The following is a 20,951-nucleotide window of genomic DNA, read 5'->3' on the forward strand; positions in this document are numbered from 1 at the left end:
GTTCACATGGACTGGCTCACAGCAGGTTGCACTTTGAGCTTGGAGTCCTGTGATCTCAGCTCCGTACGTGTTTGTGCGTAATTTGACCTTTGCACCCATCCTCTTGCACATTGAAAGTGACACTGGGGAGTTTATTTGAAGAAAGGAGCAGAAAAAGAGGCTCTAATATGATACTGTATGTAACGTGAACCATTTGTTTGCATATGTTTAAATTTTTTTGGGTGGGGGGAGATTTGACAAGAAATCCTTGCTTGCTCTGCCTCCTCTACACCAGCTCATCTCTTCCTGTCTCCCCCACCCACCCACCCACACCACATTTCTGCTAATCACCATCCTCCTATTATCTCCCATAAACTCCAGATCACCATCGCTGCCCTTCTCCCCAGTCTCTCGACATGTTGCCACAGTTTCAGTGACGGCTCCTTTTGCTTTTCCCAGTGTAATTTCTGTCACTTGCGTCGCCTGCAGTGCTGGCCGGTGTCCAGGACTTGTGCCCATGCCACACTGCAGAGTAAGAGAGGACAGAACAAGGGCCCATGTTGGAAAGAGGGAGAGAGACTAGTCTTGCAGCAGTAATTGCTCAGGAAGTGGGCTGCTTGGATGTGCAAGCTCCTCTCTCTCTCTGTCTCTCCCCCTCCCCTCCCAGTGGGCAGTCAGTTCCGTTGCGTTTTGCTTCCATCTGTCCCCCCCCCACCCAAACCCAAGCTCTCTCTTCCTCTTTTCATTTCAGTGTTTCTCTTTCTCTCTCAACTGACCTCATACTGTAGAGGTGTGGACCACGAACCGGGTCGTCTTGACTTGAGCCCTGCCTACCTCCCTTTCTAATAGTGTGTGTAACTTTTCAAATGCCCGGACATGGATCTAACATGTGAAAAGGATACTGGGATACGAGCAGCTGAGGAAAGGGTGACTGTGGGAATGATCTCTGTGAGGTGAGTGACAGTGTTGTTGTTGTTGTTGTTGTTGTTGTTGTTGTTGTCTTTGCGTGGTCCTTTAAACTAGACGTGCACAGAGTGTGACTTCTGTCTGATGATGAATGAACTGGTTTAATTCACTATAAATGGCTCTGCTTCCACAGCATGCTCAGACACTGTACAGTTTTTCCTCTTTTAAAAGACCAGGTCTTTATTTAATCATAATTATAGGTTTCGAGTCCACCAAACTTAGTCTGATCGCCAATTACTCAGCCCAAAGTTTCAATTTAGTGTGACTCTAATGGCACAGTTGCCCACTTGTCTAAGTAGATGCCATGGGAGACTGCTGTAGTGAGAATACCAGTTTCTGTTTAGGCTTGGGAGTCACTGACCCACTACACTGGTGGTTTTAGGTGGACATGACAATAATAAAGTTTTCATCTAGGAAGGATTATCAACATGATGTTTATAGGTGTATGTGTTTCTTCTTGTGAAGCTGATGAATTTGGTGACACGATTTATTATTTTTAAATTTTAACTACTTGTTTCGTTAGAACAACATTTTAGGGGTGAACTATCTTTGGTTTGATCATGAACACTGAATACAACAGAAATATTTTTTTTTTCATACATACGTACATACATACATACATACATATTTTAGGGTGTCAGTACAATGGCTGTCCATTCTTACCTTGTGATTTGGTGTGTGCACATACGTGTGTGTTCTCCTTTGTGGTGTGTCCTAATTTCTGGAGCACTAACTGGAGCACCCAGCTTCTGGGGGACACAGATTTGCCGAAAAAAATAGGATGAACTCATTTGTTGTCATGTTTGACTTTAACAACTTGGTTTTCTGGCACAATTCTTTTTTTAGCAAGTGTTGGTTGTTTGCTTTGTGTTTATCTTATTGTTGTTGCATCTCTGTGGCTGTCTGGGTCTTAGTCAGACTCCTATATGTTGTTGGTCTTAACTCTTGGAATTAAAATCTCTCTTGAGATTTTGCAATGCAATACGCTAATAAAATAACCAAAAATACCCATTTTAATTTACATATTTAACATGAGATTCAGTTTAATCAGTATCTGCTGATGATCAGTCTTTATTACCTTGGATACTACCATTATGTTTAGACTGCTCTTAAGCATCCTTGTATGGTTATACTTATATCACACAAGACATATTTGTATGGAATTTTGACATGTATGCATTTCCTTAACAAAGATTGATGAATACATGTGCACATAAATGATGAGATTTTGTAAGTTTCATTTTATTGTAAATGTATTATGTGTGCTGTATTCATATAATTTGTTTCCCTAATGGGAGAAAATTCCCTCTCCCTCCGCTCTGTTGGCCTCTCTTCCTGGAGCAGGACCCCCGTCCTTCGTTTTAATCTGAGGCTAAACACAGCTTCCTCCGTGTATCCGCCACACATGCTCACACACTTTACTCAAGACACAGTGACTTTGTGTACACATATACACATTTTAGCTTTGCACACTACTCTGATCTCAGTGTCATACTTTACTCTGAGCAGTGCACAAATCAAATCAGTGCCAGCTTGTGAAAAACAGAATGCAGAATGGAGTTATTGTCTCAAAGAAAAAAGAAAACGTGCAGACATTACCATGCATTGCTTCATGTAGTGCTAATGTAAATGTCCTACAATACCCACAGCCAAACAATAGTCCGTCATTAAAAATGAAAGCTTTGTGCTCCTTCGCCTCCTCCCTCCTCATTTCCTCCTGGTGATCATCTCCTTGTTATTTATCTGCATCTGTTAATGTGAATACCAACTCACTGTATAGTTGAGTACTGACATTACCTCCTTTGGTAAATACGTTTCGTGACCACAGTGCCACCCCACTGCATCATTAACCATGGCTGTTGCTGTTGCTGTTTTTGTTGTTGAGCTTTAGTTATTTCTGTGTCGCTGTTGTTGTTTAGTCTGTCGGAATGGCTTTGTTTTCCTGGATGCTCCCCCCGGCTCCTACAGTACAACCAATTTTGAGGGATTCCTGCCCTTATATAAGCTCTAGCCAGTGCCTAAGTCTGGGTCCTAGACTTGGCAGCACGAGTAGATTGCTGTCCCCTAAAGAAATATCAGAGAGTCTGGAAACCTCACAAATGTGGGTAAAACCTAAATCAATAAATAAGTGTAAAAGGATTGTAGATTGTGAACCATTTAAATTAGCCTTTGAACCCCAAATGTTTGAAGGGTTTCACTTGCTACTGGCAAGTTTGTGATTTATGGGGTCTGATTATCCACTTTGACAGGCAAAGGTGCTGCAACAAGTGTGCTGCTCTGCATCACTTACAGGACAACAAAAGAGCACTTTCTTACATCAACCTGAAGTGAAGTCTGAAGTGCATGTGCCACTAAAAAGAGAGAATTAACCCTTTTTAACCTCAGTGGTCTGCCAGTGGGTAATCACAACCTCACGCCATAGAGCTAAACACTGTTTAACTTCACAGAGCTTAGTTTTAAATTCTTGGGAAGATCCCAAATTTCAATAAAAATAAACATAAATCGATGAAGTTGGAGAAATATGTTTAAAATTATATCTTTATTTTATACCTCTAAATATGTCACTGGATATTTATACTGATACTGAAACCAAACAAAATGTAACAACCTCTCAAAAAGACGTTTGTGGACAAATCAGGCTGATTATCATAAAACAATACAGTGAAATAAATGAATGATTTTCTTAAAAATAAGTTTCAGCTGCAACAAAGTGCTGGAACAACCTGATACAGAAAATACACTGCAGGATCCTGTCAGATGGTGAAGTAGGTTTACTTAAGTGGGAAAAGGGGACAAAATTGTGTGTGAAAGAATTAATAAAGAGCTTAGGCGGCAAGAACAAAAGCTTTTAAGAGTTAGCGACACTTCAGGAATCTGTATCAGGATAAAAAGAGTGTGTGTCTGCAGATGATCCATCTCTCTAATGACAAAGACGGACAGGGTCACAGAGGGAGGAGGAAACTGTATATGAATGACCCCTCCACCCACAAACTCCTGCCATTAGTCACAGTCTCTCTCAGTCTCTGAATCCATTTCTCTATATATTCCGTGGGTTTAGTTGTCCATGTGCTCTAGAAGCACAGTCTTTACTTTGTAACTGTGGCCAGCTGAGAAAATGAAGAAGCAGTCAGACTGTCTGGGCTGTAGAATGGGTCTGATTTTGTGTGCGCATAAACACACACATGTGCACAGGCCATTGCAAGAACAACCATTCAGTTAGTTCTCCACCTCTCTCTGTCTGCATCCCTCCTCTCTTCAGGATATGCTTAAGTGACTGGGGACAGTTTTTATTACACACACACACACAAAAGCATCTTCAAGAGGCTGAGGTATTTTTAAAGTCACAGTATACAATGCTTCTGAAAAACAAATTTGTGTGTGCGTGTGCACACACACCAGTAAAAGTTGAATGTGTGTGTATGAACCCTGTGCCCTGCCTCAGTGTTTGCCCTGCCTGAACGATATGAGGAATGGAGTGGCTGTCTTTCCACATGCCACTTTGCCTTGGAGATGAATGCCTCGCTGTTGTCATAGTGACCACCAAAGCGCTCTGGCCCCCGATCTTCTTGGCAACCTCAAACTCTCTAACCATCAATTCTGACTCTGGGAGCATGAAGGGAGCTTGGGAAAGTGTTTGTCCCTGTGTAGGGTCTTTAACTCGCACTGTCTTGTTGTTGCTGTTGTTAGTCTGGAAGAGTAGCAAGGTCTGTGGGGAAATTGTCCTCTCCCAAGTGGAGGAGCATGACATGTGTTGTGGAAATGACACTGGAGCAGAGCCAGGCAAGGGTGGTGGTCTTGACAAGGTCCAGAGTAAAGGCTGTACAGCATATGGGAATAGTGTTGACATTCTTTTATTAACAGTTATTTAATCGGTTAACCCTTATAATTAGTCCTGGTAAGCAACTATAATTTTGTAAAGTACTTCTAGAAAGTCTAAACGTGCAAGAGATGCATTTTAAAGAAAGGACAGTGCTCTCCTCACATTTATTTCCTATGTTTTCAAGTCTGTCAGTGTCTTTACACATACAAGACCTGGAGAGTGATTTAGGTTTGATTAACATAGAGACAGAAAACATTTTGTCAGGCAGAAATGTCAGTGTTTAAATGTGAAGATGTGTTGGTTTTCTCTGTTTTAAAAGAAAATGTCACTCAAGTATCTTTTGGTTTTGGGGTGTCAGTCAGACGAAACAGCAATCTTTTTTCATTGTCATCTTTTTGGCTATTGTCATACCCAGTGCACGAAGAGAAATCTCTTTTGTTCTGTTGGTACCCTGCAGGTAGTGGAGTGGGGGCTTTCACAGCACATGGGGCCTTCAGATAAGCCGGACTGCTGCTGTAGGTTTCTGTCATCAACAGGTTGTGGTTGGCTGCACCGAGAGGTTTAGATGCTCCCTCTGTGTGTTTAGTAGAGGTGCTCATTATGGACTGTGTGTGTGTGTGTGTGTGTGTGTGTGTGTGTGTGTGTGTGAGAGCGAGAGAGCGAAAGATAGAGGTGGCAGGGGGAGGTGCAGGTGAACAGAGTTTAAAGGTTTAGGGGCTTTGTGGGTCAATGGACACTCAGACCATTAGAGAGGGGTCGTACATTTGTGGGTGTGTGTGTGTGTGCGTCCAGGGAATCTCTATGATTGTATTAGTTGGAAGAAGGGGGTGGTTTAAGCAGGGCCCCATGCTGCTGGGACCGATGTCTGTTTTTAAAGGGGGACAACAAATAGCCAACAGATTTAGTTTAGTGTCTGAGACTAAGGACCTATTGTCTCCTATGTATCCTCCTGACTGGTAACATGGCCTGAGCTATAACTGCTTTCTTAAATTACCCACAGTACACTTTACAGCACGTGGTTCCTAACCTGAGGCGCGAAAACACCCACAAAGCAGTGCGAGTTAAATTTGACAGAACTTAGTTTTTAAGGAAGCTGTAAAAATTCCTACTATTTTCTTATTTTCCTTTAAGAATTATAAAGAGTATTAAATTTATAAAGAGAGTTTTTTCCTTTCTGTTGAAACTGCCAAGACCATCTGACAAACAAATTAACAAACCTCAATAACTGGTGTATAGGAAGTATAGCTTTCTATTATTTGGATTTGAAATGTAGCTCATAGTTCTTGTTAGGCCACATGTAATGAGACCATTTCTTTATACAAATGAAAATTAATTTTGAAGTTTATGACATAGAACGTGTATTGTATCACTGATGTTCATTTGCATTTTTCAATCTGATTAAACGTAACATTGTGTGTGAACATTGTGCCCAGCCTTTCTCGGATCTGGGACACAATGAGCAGTTCAGTCTCACAGTGGACGAGGAGCTTTTGTTTGAGCCGGCTCCCGGCCTATTGATCACCTCTTACTCCCCCTCTTCCTTGTAAAGTGTGTGTACATGCATGATCTCTGCCCGCTGAGCGTGCAGCAGACGCAAAATCACAAAGGTGTCGCCCACCCTTATGTGTTATCTGTTATGAACCAAGGTAAAAGTTTGAATTTGGAGTGAAGAAGGAGGGGGAAGAAATATAACGGAGGAAAATAAAAATAAGGAACAGAGGAAAAAGGAGAGAAGCCACTTAATGTGGAACTCCCAGCTCCTTCTAATTTGCTGGGAGAGAGAGGGAGGAGGAGTCAGAGGGAGGGGAATACCCAGCAGGGAGGGAACAGGAGAGAGCAGAGGCCGTTCACTCGGACGGACACACACACACAAACACACATGAACACTTTTAGACACACACACAGTGGATGTGTTGCCACAGGAGAAAGGGAGGGATAGAGACCGGAGCAAACTGCAGTGAAAGAAAGAAAAGAACCAGAAGAGTGTGTTCATGTGTGTGTTCAGGAGAAAACACAGCCCGAGACTATATGGTACTGTTTATATTTTGGAAGAGCAGACTGCACGTTTGCCCTCAGGAGAAAGGATTCACAATGACAGAGAGATTCTGGGAAAAGGGGAATTTTTAAAAGTTTTTTTCTGGGATTACTGTTTGAAATACCCTGGATATATGAGGTGCCCGGGAAATTCTATGTCCACCCAAAGCTTCACTTTTAAAACTCACCCTCATTTACTCAAGTTTCTGGAGCCAAGGAGCCAAGCCATTCACGATGCCTACTGGTAAGGATACAAAGTTCTTTTTTCTTTATATATTAATTAATGTTTCCCAGCATGTCAAAATTATAAACACTTTAACTTTTAAGTTTTCCCTGAGGTGAATTGATTCTGTGATGTGGTGGGACCGGATTTTAAAAGTCAAATGTGTTGCATGTCTACAAACCTCATCAAAGGAGCTTAAACCATAATCATGTAAGAGCAATATCCTGATTTTAGATATATATTCTGTAAAATAAGCCCAGTGCTGGCTATCTGTTTGAGTGATCAGCGGCATCAAGAAAACTATAAAAAGCACTTCTTTTCAAGTGGCTACTGGTCAAACATCAGACAGCAACTTCTGCATGTGAGGTTTCCCCAGCAGTCTCTCATGGTCGGGCTGTTTGTTTTGGTGGTGTGTGTGATTGATCTTCTTTTTTCTTTTTTTTTTTCCTTAGCTCACAGTGATGAGTGAAGTGTCTTTGCAGTGTCCATCTCTCTGCAGGGCTGTTGCATGGACAGCTTCCTCTGGTTGTTTTCTCACCCCTGGTGTTGAATGGAGCTTGTTTGCTTTCTTGCAGACGTTGCAGGTTAAATTACGAATGTTGTTGAAAAGATGGTATACACAGCTCTCTTCTGTTTTATAGTGGCGCTGGAGGCTAAAGAGTTGACTTTGTTGGTTGTTACAGATGAAATTTAGGGGTAGTGATAAATGTGGGTATTATAGAAAACTACAAAATATAAGGTTTTGTTCTGTAGTCATCGGCCGAGGAGCTGGTGATGGAAAGTAAATCACGTGCAAAATTAAAAAAAAATTGTTTCTGTTCCACTTGTTTTGATATAAGATCTCTTAAAGACAACACATGTGTCAGTTTCCTCTTGCTGGGTGGAGGTTTGAATGAGTGTTGAGATGCCATTCTGCAGCCTGTGACCCAAATTAGAGCCTTGAGGGCAGCAGTCGGGGGGTGGCTAAAAATGGGGAGAGGCGAGAGAAGAGAGGAGGGGGAGTAATTACTGTTTAGAGCAAACTCTTAGTTTAGAGGTTCCACAAACAATGGACCCCTCCGTCGTCGTCCTCCCACTGTTCTGCCTTCCCCAGTCCTGTGGGAGGAAGGCTGCCCTCCCATCCTGAGCCCTCATGTGCAAAGAACAGCAGCAGGGGAGGGTGGGGGCAGGCCATTTTGGAGTAATCTAAACAAATCAGTAGTTTCTAATCGCAGTCTCATGCTACAATTTACACGGAAGTGTGTGTGTGTGTGTGTGTGTGTGTGTGTGTGTGTCTGTGTGTGTGTGAGCAGATTGAGGTGGATGCACACAACCCAGTGGTGAGTTTTGTATTTTTTAATTTTTTTTTTAAGGCTGAAATCCAATCAGGTCAGAGAATGAGGGTAGTGTGTCACACTCAGAGGGTGAGCAAGGTTGTGTACAGCAGGGGTCACATGGGCACAAAGGTGGGTATGAGAGTGTCCAAACATAGGAGGTGTAAGTTTGTGGGTGGACACTTTTTCCCACAGATGCTAATCACAGGTGCAGGCGCTCACACTCCTCCCTGCACAGTGTCAATAAAATAACAAACTCCTTTCTGTTAACGTGGATTTAACTCATGTAATAAACACAATCTGACGATAAGAGGGTGTTAATCTGTACTTTAACAGTGTGAGTCCATGTGGTGGGTGTGTAACAATTAAAACGGGTAAATTTGTTGTTAATTAGACTGCCAGCTGGGCGTGTGTTTGCTTTAACTATGTTTTGTGAGGCAGTGAAAGCCACAGGAGTCTGTTGACATCATGCTTAAACTTCTGGGTTTACCAGTCGTGACGTCTGTTGAGATGTTTGATATACTGTCTCGAGACTGGGTCGGAGCTTGTGCAGCATACTCTGCGCCAACATATTAAAGGAGGAATGCTCATTTTCTTTTTTAGGCCTTCTTGTCTTTTTCCATCCGTCTTCCACAACAGCGGTATTATAATATATGACTCGGCCAGCCCAGTTCTTTGTTAGTGTGGTGATAAGTTGTTCTGTGGAAACCCCACCCTCCCATCCTCTATGTCTCCATCGCTCTTTTTGCCTCTGCATTTCCACAGTTGTTGCAGTGTGAAATCCTGAGTGACACTTTAAGGTCTTTAGCGTCAGTTGTGATCATGCCTGCGTCTTCATCAGAAACAGACACTGACCTTGAGTGGACGCAGCGGAAGATGTGAGACCGTAACTAAACAGACTGTAGTGAGAGGCAGCCCTTCAGATGCTTCGCGATGTTGTTGAGGCTCAGCCTACAGAGAATTTTAAAAAAAAAACATTTTTAAGGTCACTGATTTGAAATGGAATGCTTAAGGGTGTAAGTGTCACAAAAATTGGGACTCAATGAGAGAAAGCAATTGAGTGGGTGGGTGGTGTTTGGCCTTTCTTCTCGTCTTGTCTTCCTACTTTCATTCCTTTGGCTTCTCTCCTCCTCAGTTCTCACTCTCTCACAGACACGCATGTCCTCTTCTCTCCCCGATTCCCCATTATGCTGTGTTTTACGAGTGTCACCGAGATGCTGTTGAAGTGAAGTTAAAAACACTGGCTTTGTAGCTCACAGAAAGCTTTCACTTCATTTTCGTTCTTATTAAACCCCGTCTTTTTCTTGTCCTTGTTGTCAACCCTCCCCTCTCTGGATTTAGCTACATATTCAATGCATTTGGTTCACAGGATTGCCAAGTCGGCAATCGTCTGCATGGCACTGAACTCAGTGGCCATCTGGTCGGGCTGTCGCAGCATAAACAAGAACTCACAGGGACAAGCGAGGCTGATTAAAGAATTCATTAGCTGTACAGAATGTGTGTGGTCCTGCCCTGTCTAAGTGACTCACTTGTCTCGGGGGGAAAAATCTCTGGTATTTTTCCTCAAAATTTTATAGATTGCAGATAAGTTTTACATCTGTTTTAGTTTAGATTTTTATAAGTTTGTAATGTTTGAGATGTTTTACACCAGCAGCTGAAGGTGGATGTAACTGAGCAGCTGTGAATGTGTATAACTAGAATCTTCCCACACCTGTTGTCACAGGTCCTCATGAGATCACATGTGGTTTTTGTGGGGTGGGGGTTCACAATACATGCAGTATTTTGTAAATCTAGTGTAAATGTGGACTAAATGTTGAATATTTCTTCTGCGATGAAGGTCATGCATCATATTTTCCCTACACACAGTTGAGATAAAAATACAGGAAAAAATGATTTCCTGGTATCGTTTCCTTATCTCCCTGTTTTACTTGGACGTTCCCTGACTTTGCTTCCTTTTTGTGTTGAATTTGCTTATTTCTCAGTGCTCTGTTGTAATTCAACTCTCTTTTTGTAGGTAACAATTAGGAATAAAGGGTTAAAAATTCTCCAAATGATAATGCAAGTTAAAGAAAAGTATTGATATGGAACAAAAGTTGCGATATTGCCTTGTTTAACAAGCACAACCCAACATTCACATGAGACTTTGAATAGGGAGTGTTGTCAACATATGTGCTCCAAATGCAAATATAAGCCTTGGTGGTCTGTAACCATACACACAGGCAAGTCTATGTGTATTTTTACATTGTAAAGTATATGCTAGGAGAGGCATGGTTTAAGCCCATAGGAATGTCCTGGTGCGCTGGAGAGTTATGACCTGCAAGACGTATTCAGTGTTGAATGTATAATGGGAGAAGAAGAAAGAAAAGAATAGTAGGAAGGGAGGAAGACAATGTCAGGAATCGACAGAGTGACAGGAATGTTGTAAGAATTTGATGTGAAAGACAATGAAAAGGGAGTGAGTGAGAAGTGGAAGCAATAAATATAGGTCGCAGTAGAAATGTCAAAGAATGAAACTGGATGGTGTAAAACTGCAAATATCACAGCTTCCTTTCTATTTCCTCAGTGTCAGCAGTAACCAGACAGGTAGCAGCTGGTCAGGGCAAATCTTTCCATCAGAGTGGCATTGGTATTGAACTCCACAAAGCATCGTGCAAATTTGCTTGGACGCCACAAGCAAATCCGCTGAGGCACACGGCCCCTTTGAAAAACATTCGGTCATTCTGCTCAGAAATATTGATGTCTTAAATGCTGGTGCAACTTCAGACAGCTTTTGTTTGTGAAATCACATTTTGTCTTTGGTGATTTAAAAAAATTGTAAAGGGGGTCTGTTTGAATTTACCACTCACAACAATAGAGTTAAAACATATTTATACTTTCCACATCCACATTACCACGAGAATCCACCTGTGACCTATCCATGTCTGCAGTGGTCTGTAGTGATGCTAAAATCAGACACGTAATGTTGCATAATTGAACCGTGCACATGTCCGCTGTGGCTGAATCCACAGCGTATCTGTCTCTTTACTGGTCGCTGTAATCTTTCCTCCTCTCCATAATGGCCACAAAACTCTCTTGTCTGACACATCCCTTAGCAAATTGCCTTCCAGAGTTCAGCCAAACCTAACATTACGCTTTAGCCAAAGTAAGTGGGTATTTTCCAAACGTGGAGCATTTTCAGTGTGAAATCCTCTCTTTGATTTTCCCGGGAATGTTTTTATGACTGAGGGACACTCCCTGGAAGTCATGTGTGGGCTTCATTGCTAGAACCAGCATACTACACATTGTCAGTTTATGGCTCTTGTTTTAAACCCAGTGATTAGAGATACATCATGGCTTACAACTAAAACAGGAATGCATGCATATGTCCTGCATCCAACATGTGCACAATAGTCTGAAATATTTTATATTTGTTTGTGGTTTTAACGTTTAGATGTTCGCTTTAGCACAGACAGACCTGTTACTGGGGAGAATGAACAGGGCAGTACAGAGTACTCCCACCTGTTTATCACTCCAGGATAAGGAGTACTTCAGGTGACCAAGCGCACGGGTTAAATGGTGGGTGAGTCATTAAGTTGGCTGGACTGGTAGTGAGATCTGACTGCATTGATAGAGTGAGGTTATCAGGTTTCAGTTGTAGCATGTTGTCATACTGTGTAAGTGCATGAATCATGGCCTCAATGTGATGTGAAAAAATGTATTGTTGTTCATGTATTTACCTTTTGAAAGGTTTAAAAACCTATAGTGTGCTGTGTATGGTTGCGTCTGGACTGGCCTTTTGAACCAAGCGATCATCTCAGGTTCCCATCGTCAATTGAAAGGGCGTTGTTGCGGAAGAGCAAGGACTAATTTTGTTAAATGTGACATTTTTATTATTGCTTTACACAGTGATTGATTTGATCCAGCTTGATGTACAATTGTTGTTTGTTTTCTTTTTTGTTTTGTTTTTTCTTTTAAAGAAACATAATAAAAAAAATTATATAAAGTAACACTTGTTTCATTTAAAGATGCAGAGTGATTTACTTTAAAGTGCCATAACGTCCTTTAAGTAGCTGTTTGGTTGGGTGCTGATTCAAATTCATTTTGGAGCCAAGATGTAAAGAGCTCCAGAAAAGCTACTGTGGTGAGGTTGAGTGCTGTTTTCAATTCACTGAATTTTCTTCTTTTGCTTTTAGTTTTAACAGTGTTCACTCCAGATTTTTGTATCTTTGCATGCATCGCTTGTTTTGTTTCTTATTTTACGAATACTCCCGTTTAGTTGTGTTTGTGATGAATATAGCTCTGACAATGTTTCCAGTAATCATAAGTGAACAAAATGTAGATAAAATCCAGATGAGTCTCCGATAGTATAAGATTCTAATTGCACACAGAAGATTTTGTTCCTGTTTTACATTTTTTGAATAATCAAAATAAACACATATCAGCAGTTGTTTTTAAGTCCAAATTTTAAGCATGAGTTATGTTCATAATCAAAACTACAGTCATCTCGAGAGTAAAACATGGCATGTGACTCACAGTGTTTGGTATTTTCTGTCTGCTCAGTTTTCTGTCTGGTTCCACCTGGTTCTCGCTGTTTGCTTTCCAGATAAGTCTGATGTTAAAAATTTTTACTTGGCTGAATTGTAAAGCTCTGCTCTTTGTCTTTTTCAAGTTAAATGAAAGCCAGAGATTAAAGCCAGGTTGTGAATGCACTCACTGATTCGCTCTCTATAGTCTGGCAGGAACGGCATCCCTAACACACTATCCTAATCCTCACATGCACGGACACACACACACACACACACACACACAAGCACACACACACACACACACACACACAAGCACACACACACACACACACACACACACACACACACACACAAAGAGGAGAAACAGTCCCAACCTGCATGCTTACAAGCATAATTAGAGATGATTTACAAGGATCAGGTTGAACATAATGTAGACATGATGTAACTGAAGCCCAGCCATCTTTGCTCTGTGTATGTGTGTGTGTGTGTGTCTGTGTTAATGAAGGGGTTACAGGTTGTCTTTGTGTGAGCGGGTGTGTGTACAAGAGCCAGTTCACCCAGGAAATGGCCAGGGTGTGCCCCAAACATGAAGTTAGAAGGTGGGAAGGAGGGATTGGGCAAACACAATATGGAGCAATCTCTCTTTCGTATGTTTGGGTTTCACTGAAACGCATGGTTTCTCTGTATTTGCTCATGTTTGCATGTGTGTACAGGTTGCACATGTCCACATTGTGCCAGCCCATATCAAGCTGCAATAGCCGGTTCGTGGACCATTAAGTTATTAGCTTGGCTAGTCTTATCTTAGGAGTGATAAACCTAATGCATTTTGTGTGAAACATTCACACACCATAGGTTTTAACACATCACCCACTGTGATAGGAAACAATATGTCCGTTACCAATATTGGCATATTGTGAAATATATATAATGTAATATAATATAACCTTTGTGCATTGTGTTTGTTAACATGAAAGCAATGCTTATCAAAAAGCCAAGGCTCTTGGGGTATGTGTTGTTTATTTTTTTACTCACCAGATTCTTTGTCACTCAGTTGGATACACAGATGGAGAATCTTCTTTAAACTTGTCAGAGTAATAAACACTTTTGTGGCACTTCACAGTTTTGGATGCTCCAGGTTTTTTCTGATTTTCTTGGCGGGTCAGCAGAGTAAATTTAAAACTAGCCAAAGCTGTGATTCACAGCTACAGACTCGCCCTTTACTGTTATTTCTGAAATTAGCTTTCCAGCTTGGTTTCTGAAGAACAACATAACCAGGAATCAACTTAATTTACTATGGAAAATCGCAAAAGTGATGAATCAGTAATGAGGGACAGACTCAAGGACTGTATCAAACAGCTACATGGACGTTTGCTGCATTAGTCAGCAATAGATCAAATAATGTGACAGGGTTCTTCAGCTTCGCAGCACTTAAAGGATAAACCCCTTTTCCTGCCCCAAGTGGCTTATAGAAATTCAGAAATGAACAAAATAGGCTCACAAGGGAAACATGCATGCTTAGTTTCTTAGCTCAGTATCAGTGCAGTAACAGCTGCCAGAATCAAACCTAAGGTCTTCTCATCACCAGACCAGTCTAACAAGCCTGCTGATGAAGACTTCTCTAAAGAGGTGTCACCATAGCAAAAAAAAAAAAACTTCCCTTCAAGGTACCTATTTGAAAGGTGAGAGAGTGGGTACGTACCACGATTCTTTGAGCTTCTTCTCAGTTTCACGTTTCATGTTTTTGAATGTGAGCCTGTGATCTCTGATGCTTTGAAGTGAGATGGCTTTAGGCTGAGCTAGTGTTGCTGGCAGCCAAAGAGTGACAGTGTCCTATGAGCCATTTGCGCTCAGTGTTGCCACAACACCAGAGAAGCTGGGTCACCGGTGTATCCAGATTTGATGGAAAAAGTCTGGGGTCAAACTCCCACTGATTTGGTATGAGGCTCTCTCATCTTGTCCTTCCCTTGCCTCTTCTGTGCGTTTATTTTGCTGCCTGTTCTTCCCGTCAAAGCTTTTGGCCTTTCTGTGAAGTGAGACCTTGGAAAATTTTCAAGGAAACTTGGAAAGCTTCTGTCTGATATGCTGCATGTGTGGTTTCAATTCAGCTGGCCTAACAGTGGGGCCTTGGGAGTCCGTAATCATATCTTAACGGATCTCTCCACAGACACGAGGTTGTGAGCCAGTTTGGCACCCGCTGGACGCCAAATAGACTCCTGTAACTACACACAGACACACACACACACTTGCTTGCCCTCCATGGAAATAGGGCTTTCATTCATTGCCTCCAAATGGCGTGTTCTCAATATAACACTGGTAATCTTGTCATTAAACTCTGTCTTTCTGGACACACACACACACATTTTCTAGTGTTTGTGTGTTTCCTCTTGAAGTGGGCTGGTTATTGCTGGCGTCTTGTAACTGAAATATTCATTGAGTGGAATTGAGGACAAATCTATGCGAGCTAGTGGCCCTCATATGGCGGGTGGTCAGTAGGACTGTGGTCACGATGAATGTGAGGAATTGAGAGGCCAAACAGATAGAGACTGTGGGGAATATGAAAGTGGTATTGTATGTGTTAGAAGTGTTGCACAGTGGTGCTGTTCAGCATGGATGTTTAAAAGAAGGAAATACTGGCTTAGCGCCTGTTGAGTGTGTGAATTTGATTAGACTTTTAACGGCAGTGTGTTCTACTTTCTAGTGTCGATACACCAGTACACATTTTGAAAGCTACATTTCGGTTAACTGTTTTTTACACTTTGTCTAAAAATTCTTCAAGAAATACTATAATGACTTGAAGTATTTGTACTCCATTTTGTAATTACACTTCTGATACTTTTGTCTGTCTGAGCCTTTGGCTTGTCTGTCCATCCTGGAAGAAGGCTCCCTCCTTTGTTGTTCTTTCTGTGTGTGTGTGTATGTTTTTTTCCTATTTGGTTTCCTGTTAAAGTTTTGGATTTTTGTTATGTGAATCACGCCTTTAATGACATTAGGTGTCTGTATGAGGATATCACACAAGAGTGTCATATTTTGGTCTTGTGCATACAGTACACAAGTAACAAAAGTTCTGTGACAGACTCCAACAACAAACTGTACATTGCACTTGCACAGTATTTTCACTGTTTATTTAAAAAACACTAACACAACAAGTCCACCGTCGTGTACAGTATTAGTGATGCAGATTGCCTACACCAAAGTCAATAACTATAACCCATCATGAAAAATAGAGACTGTGTTTAGGCTACACTCAGCCAAACAATAACACTATGGCACAACCAAACCACAGGCTGCATTGTTGTGGGTGTGTGTTGCTACAGGTTAGTACAGAGAGAGGAAGCGGAAAGTAGGATGTTCAGTTTGGGCACCAAGTTCATACACACAGCAGTTTATACTCTTATGCATCTGGATTAAACAGGTTTTAGAACAAATGCTCAACAATGCTACGTAGACATTATTCTCCATTTGCATCTGTTTGATTGGCCTATCTCTCACCGAATCAAACACAGCAGCTGGTGTTTGTCTCCCTGCTCCTTTAAAGGTCTGAATGAACCTTAGAAATACAGAAGAACTCTGCCTTGAGACTGGAGATCGTGACTCTGTGGATTGTTTGATTAAAAAAACTTCGTTTTGTCTCATTCTTTCTTTCTAGACGATTATAACTACCTACCGGATGTTTTACCTCCTCTTCCTGAAGTTCCGGACTCTGGTTCAGTCCTGAGCTCCGTTGACATCCCAACTCGCTGTCTCCGCAACCCGGCCTTCCGCCACGCCTCCTCACGCTACTGCTCTGCCATCAGCATGGACTCCTCTCCCGACAGCGCCGAAAGGCCGATCAGCTACAGCTCGACTTCTTCCTCCGCCTCATCCCGGGACAGTCACTGCTCGCTGGGTAGCCGCTCCACACTTGTCCCGGCCACTCACTGTAACACAACCACATCAGACCGGGACTCTGGGGCAATTCGGTTGGAGCTGGTTCCTGCACGGCAACTGGGATGCGGAGAGGAAGACGTTGGAAATGATGGAGGGTTGGACACCGGGAGAGGGCAGGGGAGGCAGGGCAGTGGACAGACTCCAACAGAACTTTCAGAGCCTGAACAGAGTCCAGATGGAGGAGAGCGGACAATACAGGGACCAAGGACTTATGTGGACCGTGTGGTACAGGAGATACTGGACACAGAGAGAACCTATGTCCAGGACCTGCGAAGCATTGTAGAGGTAAGGAACACTCACCCATAAAAGCAAACGTTGGTGCTTGAAAACCAACCTTGTATGAGCAGTACTTTAAAGGAATATTAGCACATTCGGCAGAACATTAAACGTAGAGGAAGACCTTGAAGAAATGTGTGGTTTACTCAGATTATATCTCCTGCAAAAGGTACATCCTCAATTTAACCCAGTGTGTGTGTGTTTGTCAAATTAACATATTTAATAATAAACAGCCCATATTGTTTTCCAAATCATCAGAATATTTGAGGATGTCATGTACCTTCACTATGAGGTCTCTTGTTTTGAGTTTGAGTTGGTTCTGTTCACAGTTTTTCTTATCTAAATATGCTGGAAGAACAAATTAAATTAAAAATCGTTCAAACCCTGAGACTTGAAATGTGCCCCCAGGTTGGAGTCCACTGTTATGAATCATATGCTTTAAAACCTTTTGAAAGGCTCATCTTTCTCATATAAATCAATTACAGACCTAAAATGTTACCAAGTTGACTTGATTTAAGGTCTAAACAGCAATATCCTGTCCCAGCTTGTGCTTGGTCTTTTCAGGATGAATACTGGGCTTTAAATGACATCCTTTATGTTTTTGTGGTTTTCCTCACACACGTAACACACAGTTCCTTGCCTGCTGGGAACCTTAACTATAATAAGGTCACCTGCGCTTGCGGGTGGGGTTTGGCCGAGTTACACGATACCAGCACCTTTGTGCTGCAGGCAGAGGCACACATTGAAAACTTTTAAAAGCGCATACACACACTCTATGCACACACACTCAAACAAATCTCTGACAAACGCTCTTTTTTGTAGGGGTTACTTTGAACTGCAAGGCAGTGCCTTAGTGGCTTTGTTGAGGATTGGTTGCAGTAGTTTGTATCAAGGGTTTCTCTCCCCTCTCTCTCCAACATCTTTGTTTCTCTGTTCTCAGTAAAACATAACATTCTGGGCTAAAATGTGCAGCACACATGTAATGTGTGTTTTGCATTTGTGTCCTGCAGCTGCATTTGAATTGATTTTGGTGAAATGACTTTGCCTGCATGTGGCCTGTCGCCAAGATCGATGTTACACACTCTCCAGCTCCTCCTTCCTCTACTCCCTCCTTAGGATGTCGAGGTGAGGAAAAGGGGAAGAGAGACTAAAGCAGGAAGAGGGATTTAGCTCTGAGATAACAATGTTCAAAGGTTAGGGTAACACTGAACAGAGCTTAGTAGATGTACTTTGTAATCCTCTACTGCCTTTACTATGCAGACCACCTCTTGCCATTAGTAAATCAGACACCCAGCCTAGGATGAACATACATAGAGGGCAGGGCTGCTATCTCTTCATCAGCACTTTGGAATAGATACATGCATTTTGCCTTTCTTCACCTTTTATTGCGAGTTCCAGTGGGTGTGCAGAGGATGGATTGCACTGGGGTTGTATCTACATGAACAGGGCTTTTAACATGACAGTTTAGCTATGGCAAACACCTACAGCCACTGGACAGCACAGGCACAGCAAAACCCATCTATTATCAGTTTATGTGTGAGCTGGTTCTGCAAACCCTGTTTCCATGCTGCTTTCTGCAGGGGGAAGAGGGTGCGACCGCATTAAGACAAATATTTACCCAGACTCTCCTGGGATCACCTGTGTTCAACTGTCAGCTGCTGTGCTGTCAGCTGCACACACTCATGCTCTGCAGCTCACACAGAACTCAAAATGAGTTACAAATATTTCCATGGAACACTGTAAAGTGATGGACACTCATGCCATATTAAGTGTCTCCTGGAAATGTTTGTGAATTCATTGTTGTGATCTGTATTTCTATATTTGGTTGTTTTCTCACTTTAAAGTGTTTTTTATTTATTTAGGTTTGCATGTGTCTTCTTACGTTCCCCAGCTTGATCTGCTTGTGTAATGACGCAGATCCATAAAGTCCTTCAACACATCCAGACCAGGAATTTGGAATTAAAGTGGAACATCACTACAGCAATGATGACAGTAATCACATTGGTTTGATTGAACTGGGCATTGTCTGATGGTATGACTCCCTGAGTAAGGGATGAGTTTGGTGTGCAGGTAAGGAGTGTGCACTTGAGGAGGTTAATGGTTAACATGAGAAAGTATCAAGTTTGTACACGTTACATCTGATGCTTAGCAGGGAGTGTACTTTAAGATTTGTGCTTGTGTGTGTGGATGTGAATGCTGCCCATTGTTGAGCTCAATCAGGTTTTGGCTCAGTGTGATGAGTGAGAGGTTAAGGCAGGTCAGATCTGTGACCCCATGGCTAATAAAGTTTCACCTTATCCATTACCTCCAATAGTCCCCATCTCCTGATGTTACCCCTGACATAACCACCAACCTACTCGAAAACAAGGCTCACAGTTTTATTTTGTAACTCAAATTCTTTGCCCAAAACGTGTTTATCCTTTAAACCCTAAATGTCCCACACAGATGGCTCATTCACTTGATGTTTGAATAGTTCCAGTCTTTTTTGTAGCTGAGATCATTTTATGTCATTATATCCCTTCCTTTGCCTAAACAAACACAATTAATGGATTGCTGCTCTAGCTCTGCTATTATTATAATAATGATAATAATAGCTAAATACATAAAACATTACCAAGAACAGAAACCACAGCAGCAGACTGAAAATTAGGCAAACAGACTAAAGGGAGTGTGCAGGGAAGTGTTGTGTGCTGAAATGATCAGTGGGTGTGTGTTTGTGCATGTTGTCTGCAGCCTTTCAGCGTTTTAATGCTGGTCTTGCTCAGCTGCAGACTGTGGTCTGGTTTAAAATCTGTTAACCGTGTAGCCACCAGGATGTTGCCTCCTCCTGAGCCCCTATCTCATATCTGCCCAGGGTTTCAAGGTTTAAATACAGCTGCACTAGTCGTTGAGATTATTTTGTGTGTGTGTGTGCGTCTTTATGAGTAACTGTGTTTTGGGTTGGTCTTAGGTTGGCAACTTTTAGTTGCCTGCAGCAACAGATAGTATCAGAGCTTAACCTATCTGTCAGTGAGACAGACAAGCAAGAGACGCTTCTTATGAAGGAGCAACGAGACAGACACAGAGGGTTTTCTGTCTACTGTCTCATGCTTTCACAATTTGTTTTTTGATTTTTGTTGACTCCAACCTATTATTGCATGGAGCACAACATACACAACACGAAGCTAACAGAATAATTGCAGGATTTAATGAATGCAGTAAAAATTACTACCAGCCTGCAGCTGTAGATTTAGTATAGTTTTACTAAGGTACTGATTTTGCAAGGCTTGCTGACATAATGAAGGCTGCACAACAGTGAAAAACCATTGATGCTACTGATTGGCTTATTGGACCTTTCAAATACATTTGACCTGTCTCCACCTCTTACTTTCTGTCTGCAGGGCAGACACAGAACTGAAGCTGGTGGAGTCAGGAGTGATGGAGGCAGTGATAAAGAAGCAGGGATTAAAATTTTCCTGTGTAGACTAAAGATCAATGGTTTTCAGCTTGTCCCTTCAGGGGTTGCCACAGCGTACCGTGTTCCGCACGTTGATTTGGCATGAGTTTTTATGGCGGATGCCCTTCCTGACGCAATCCTCCCTTTTTATCCGGGCTCGGGACCCGCACAGTGTTTTAGTGTCAGTGTTTTAGATTTTGGATGGGCAGGGTTTGTTTTTGAAACTATGACAAATGATAAAAGAGCAAGCCCATTACCATAAGATAGCTCACATTTTTATGTGGCTGGAACTGCAGCACATCCAAGAATAAAGTTAAGGTTCTGTTTCTGTGTCAGACCAGGACTGGAAAATAATTTGCTTTATAGGGTTTGTCCTGCTGGGAACATGCTGTTAACAACTTGTCCTCTGTCTGCCCTTTTTGTTTTTTTCTTTTTTTGAGCGGGATCTCAAGGTTGATTATTTTTGAGGTGC

The 20,951-nt window shown here is 42.0% G+C and overlaps 1 protein-coding gene across 2 annotated transcripts in view; it reads left to right on the top strand.

The window, feature by feature from the left end:
• The first annotated feature begins 717 nt into the window (after positions 1 to 717).
• The window catches only part of LOC137102489 (pleckstrin homology domain-containing family G member 1), a 35,300-nt gene continuing 15,066 nt past the window's right edge, over positions 718 to 20,951 (top strand). Inside the window, exons 1-2 of one of the 2 annotated variants that reach the window (XM_067482079.1) lie at positions 718 to 932; positions 16,487 to 17,052. In XM_067482079.1, coding sequence (XP_067338180.1) covers positions 16,636 to 17,052 — 417 coding nt within the window. In that variant the 5' untranslated portion in view covers positions 718 to 932; positions 16,487 to 16,635. Of the gene's footprint in view, positions 933 to 6,642; positions 7,044 to 16,486; positions 17,053 to 20,951 lie in introns of those variants that run through there. The other variant, XM_067482078.1, reaches the window with a different exon arrangement.

The sequence above is a fragment of the Channa argus genome, chromosome 17 (assembly GCF_033026475.1).
Source record: "Channa argus isolate prfri chromosome 17, Channa argus male v1.0, whole genome shotgun sequence".
NCBI lineage: Eukaryota > Metazoa > Chordata > Actinopteri > Anabantiformes > Channidae > Channa > Channa argus.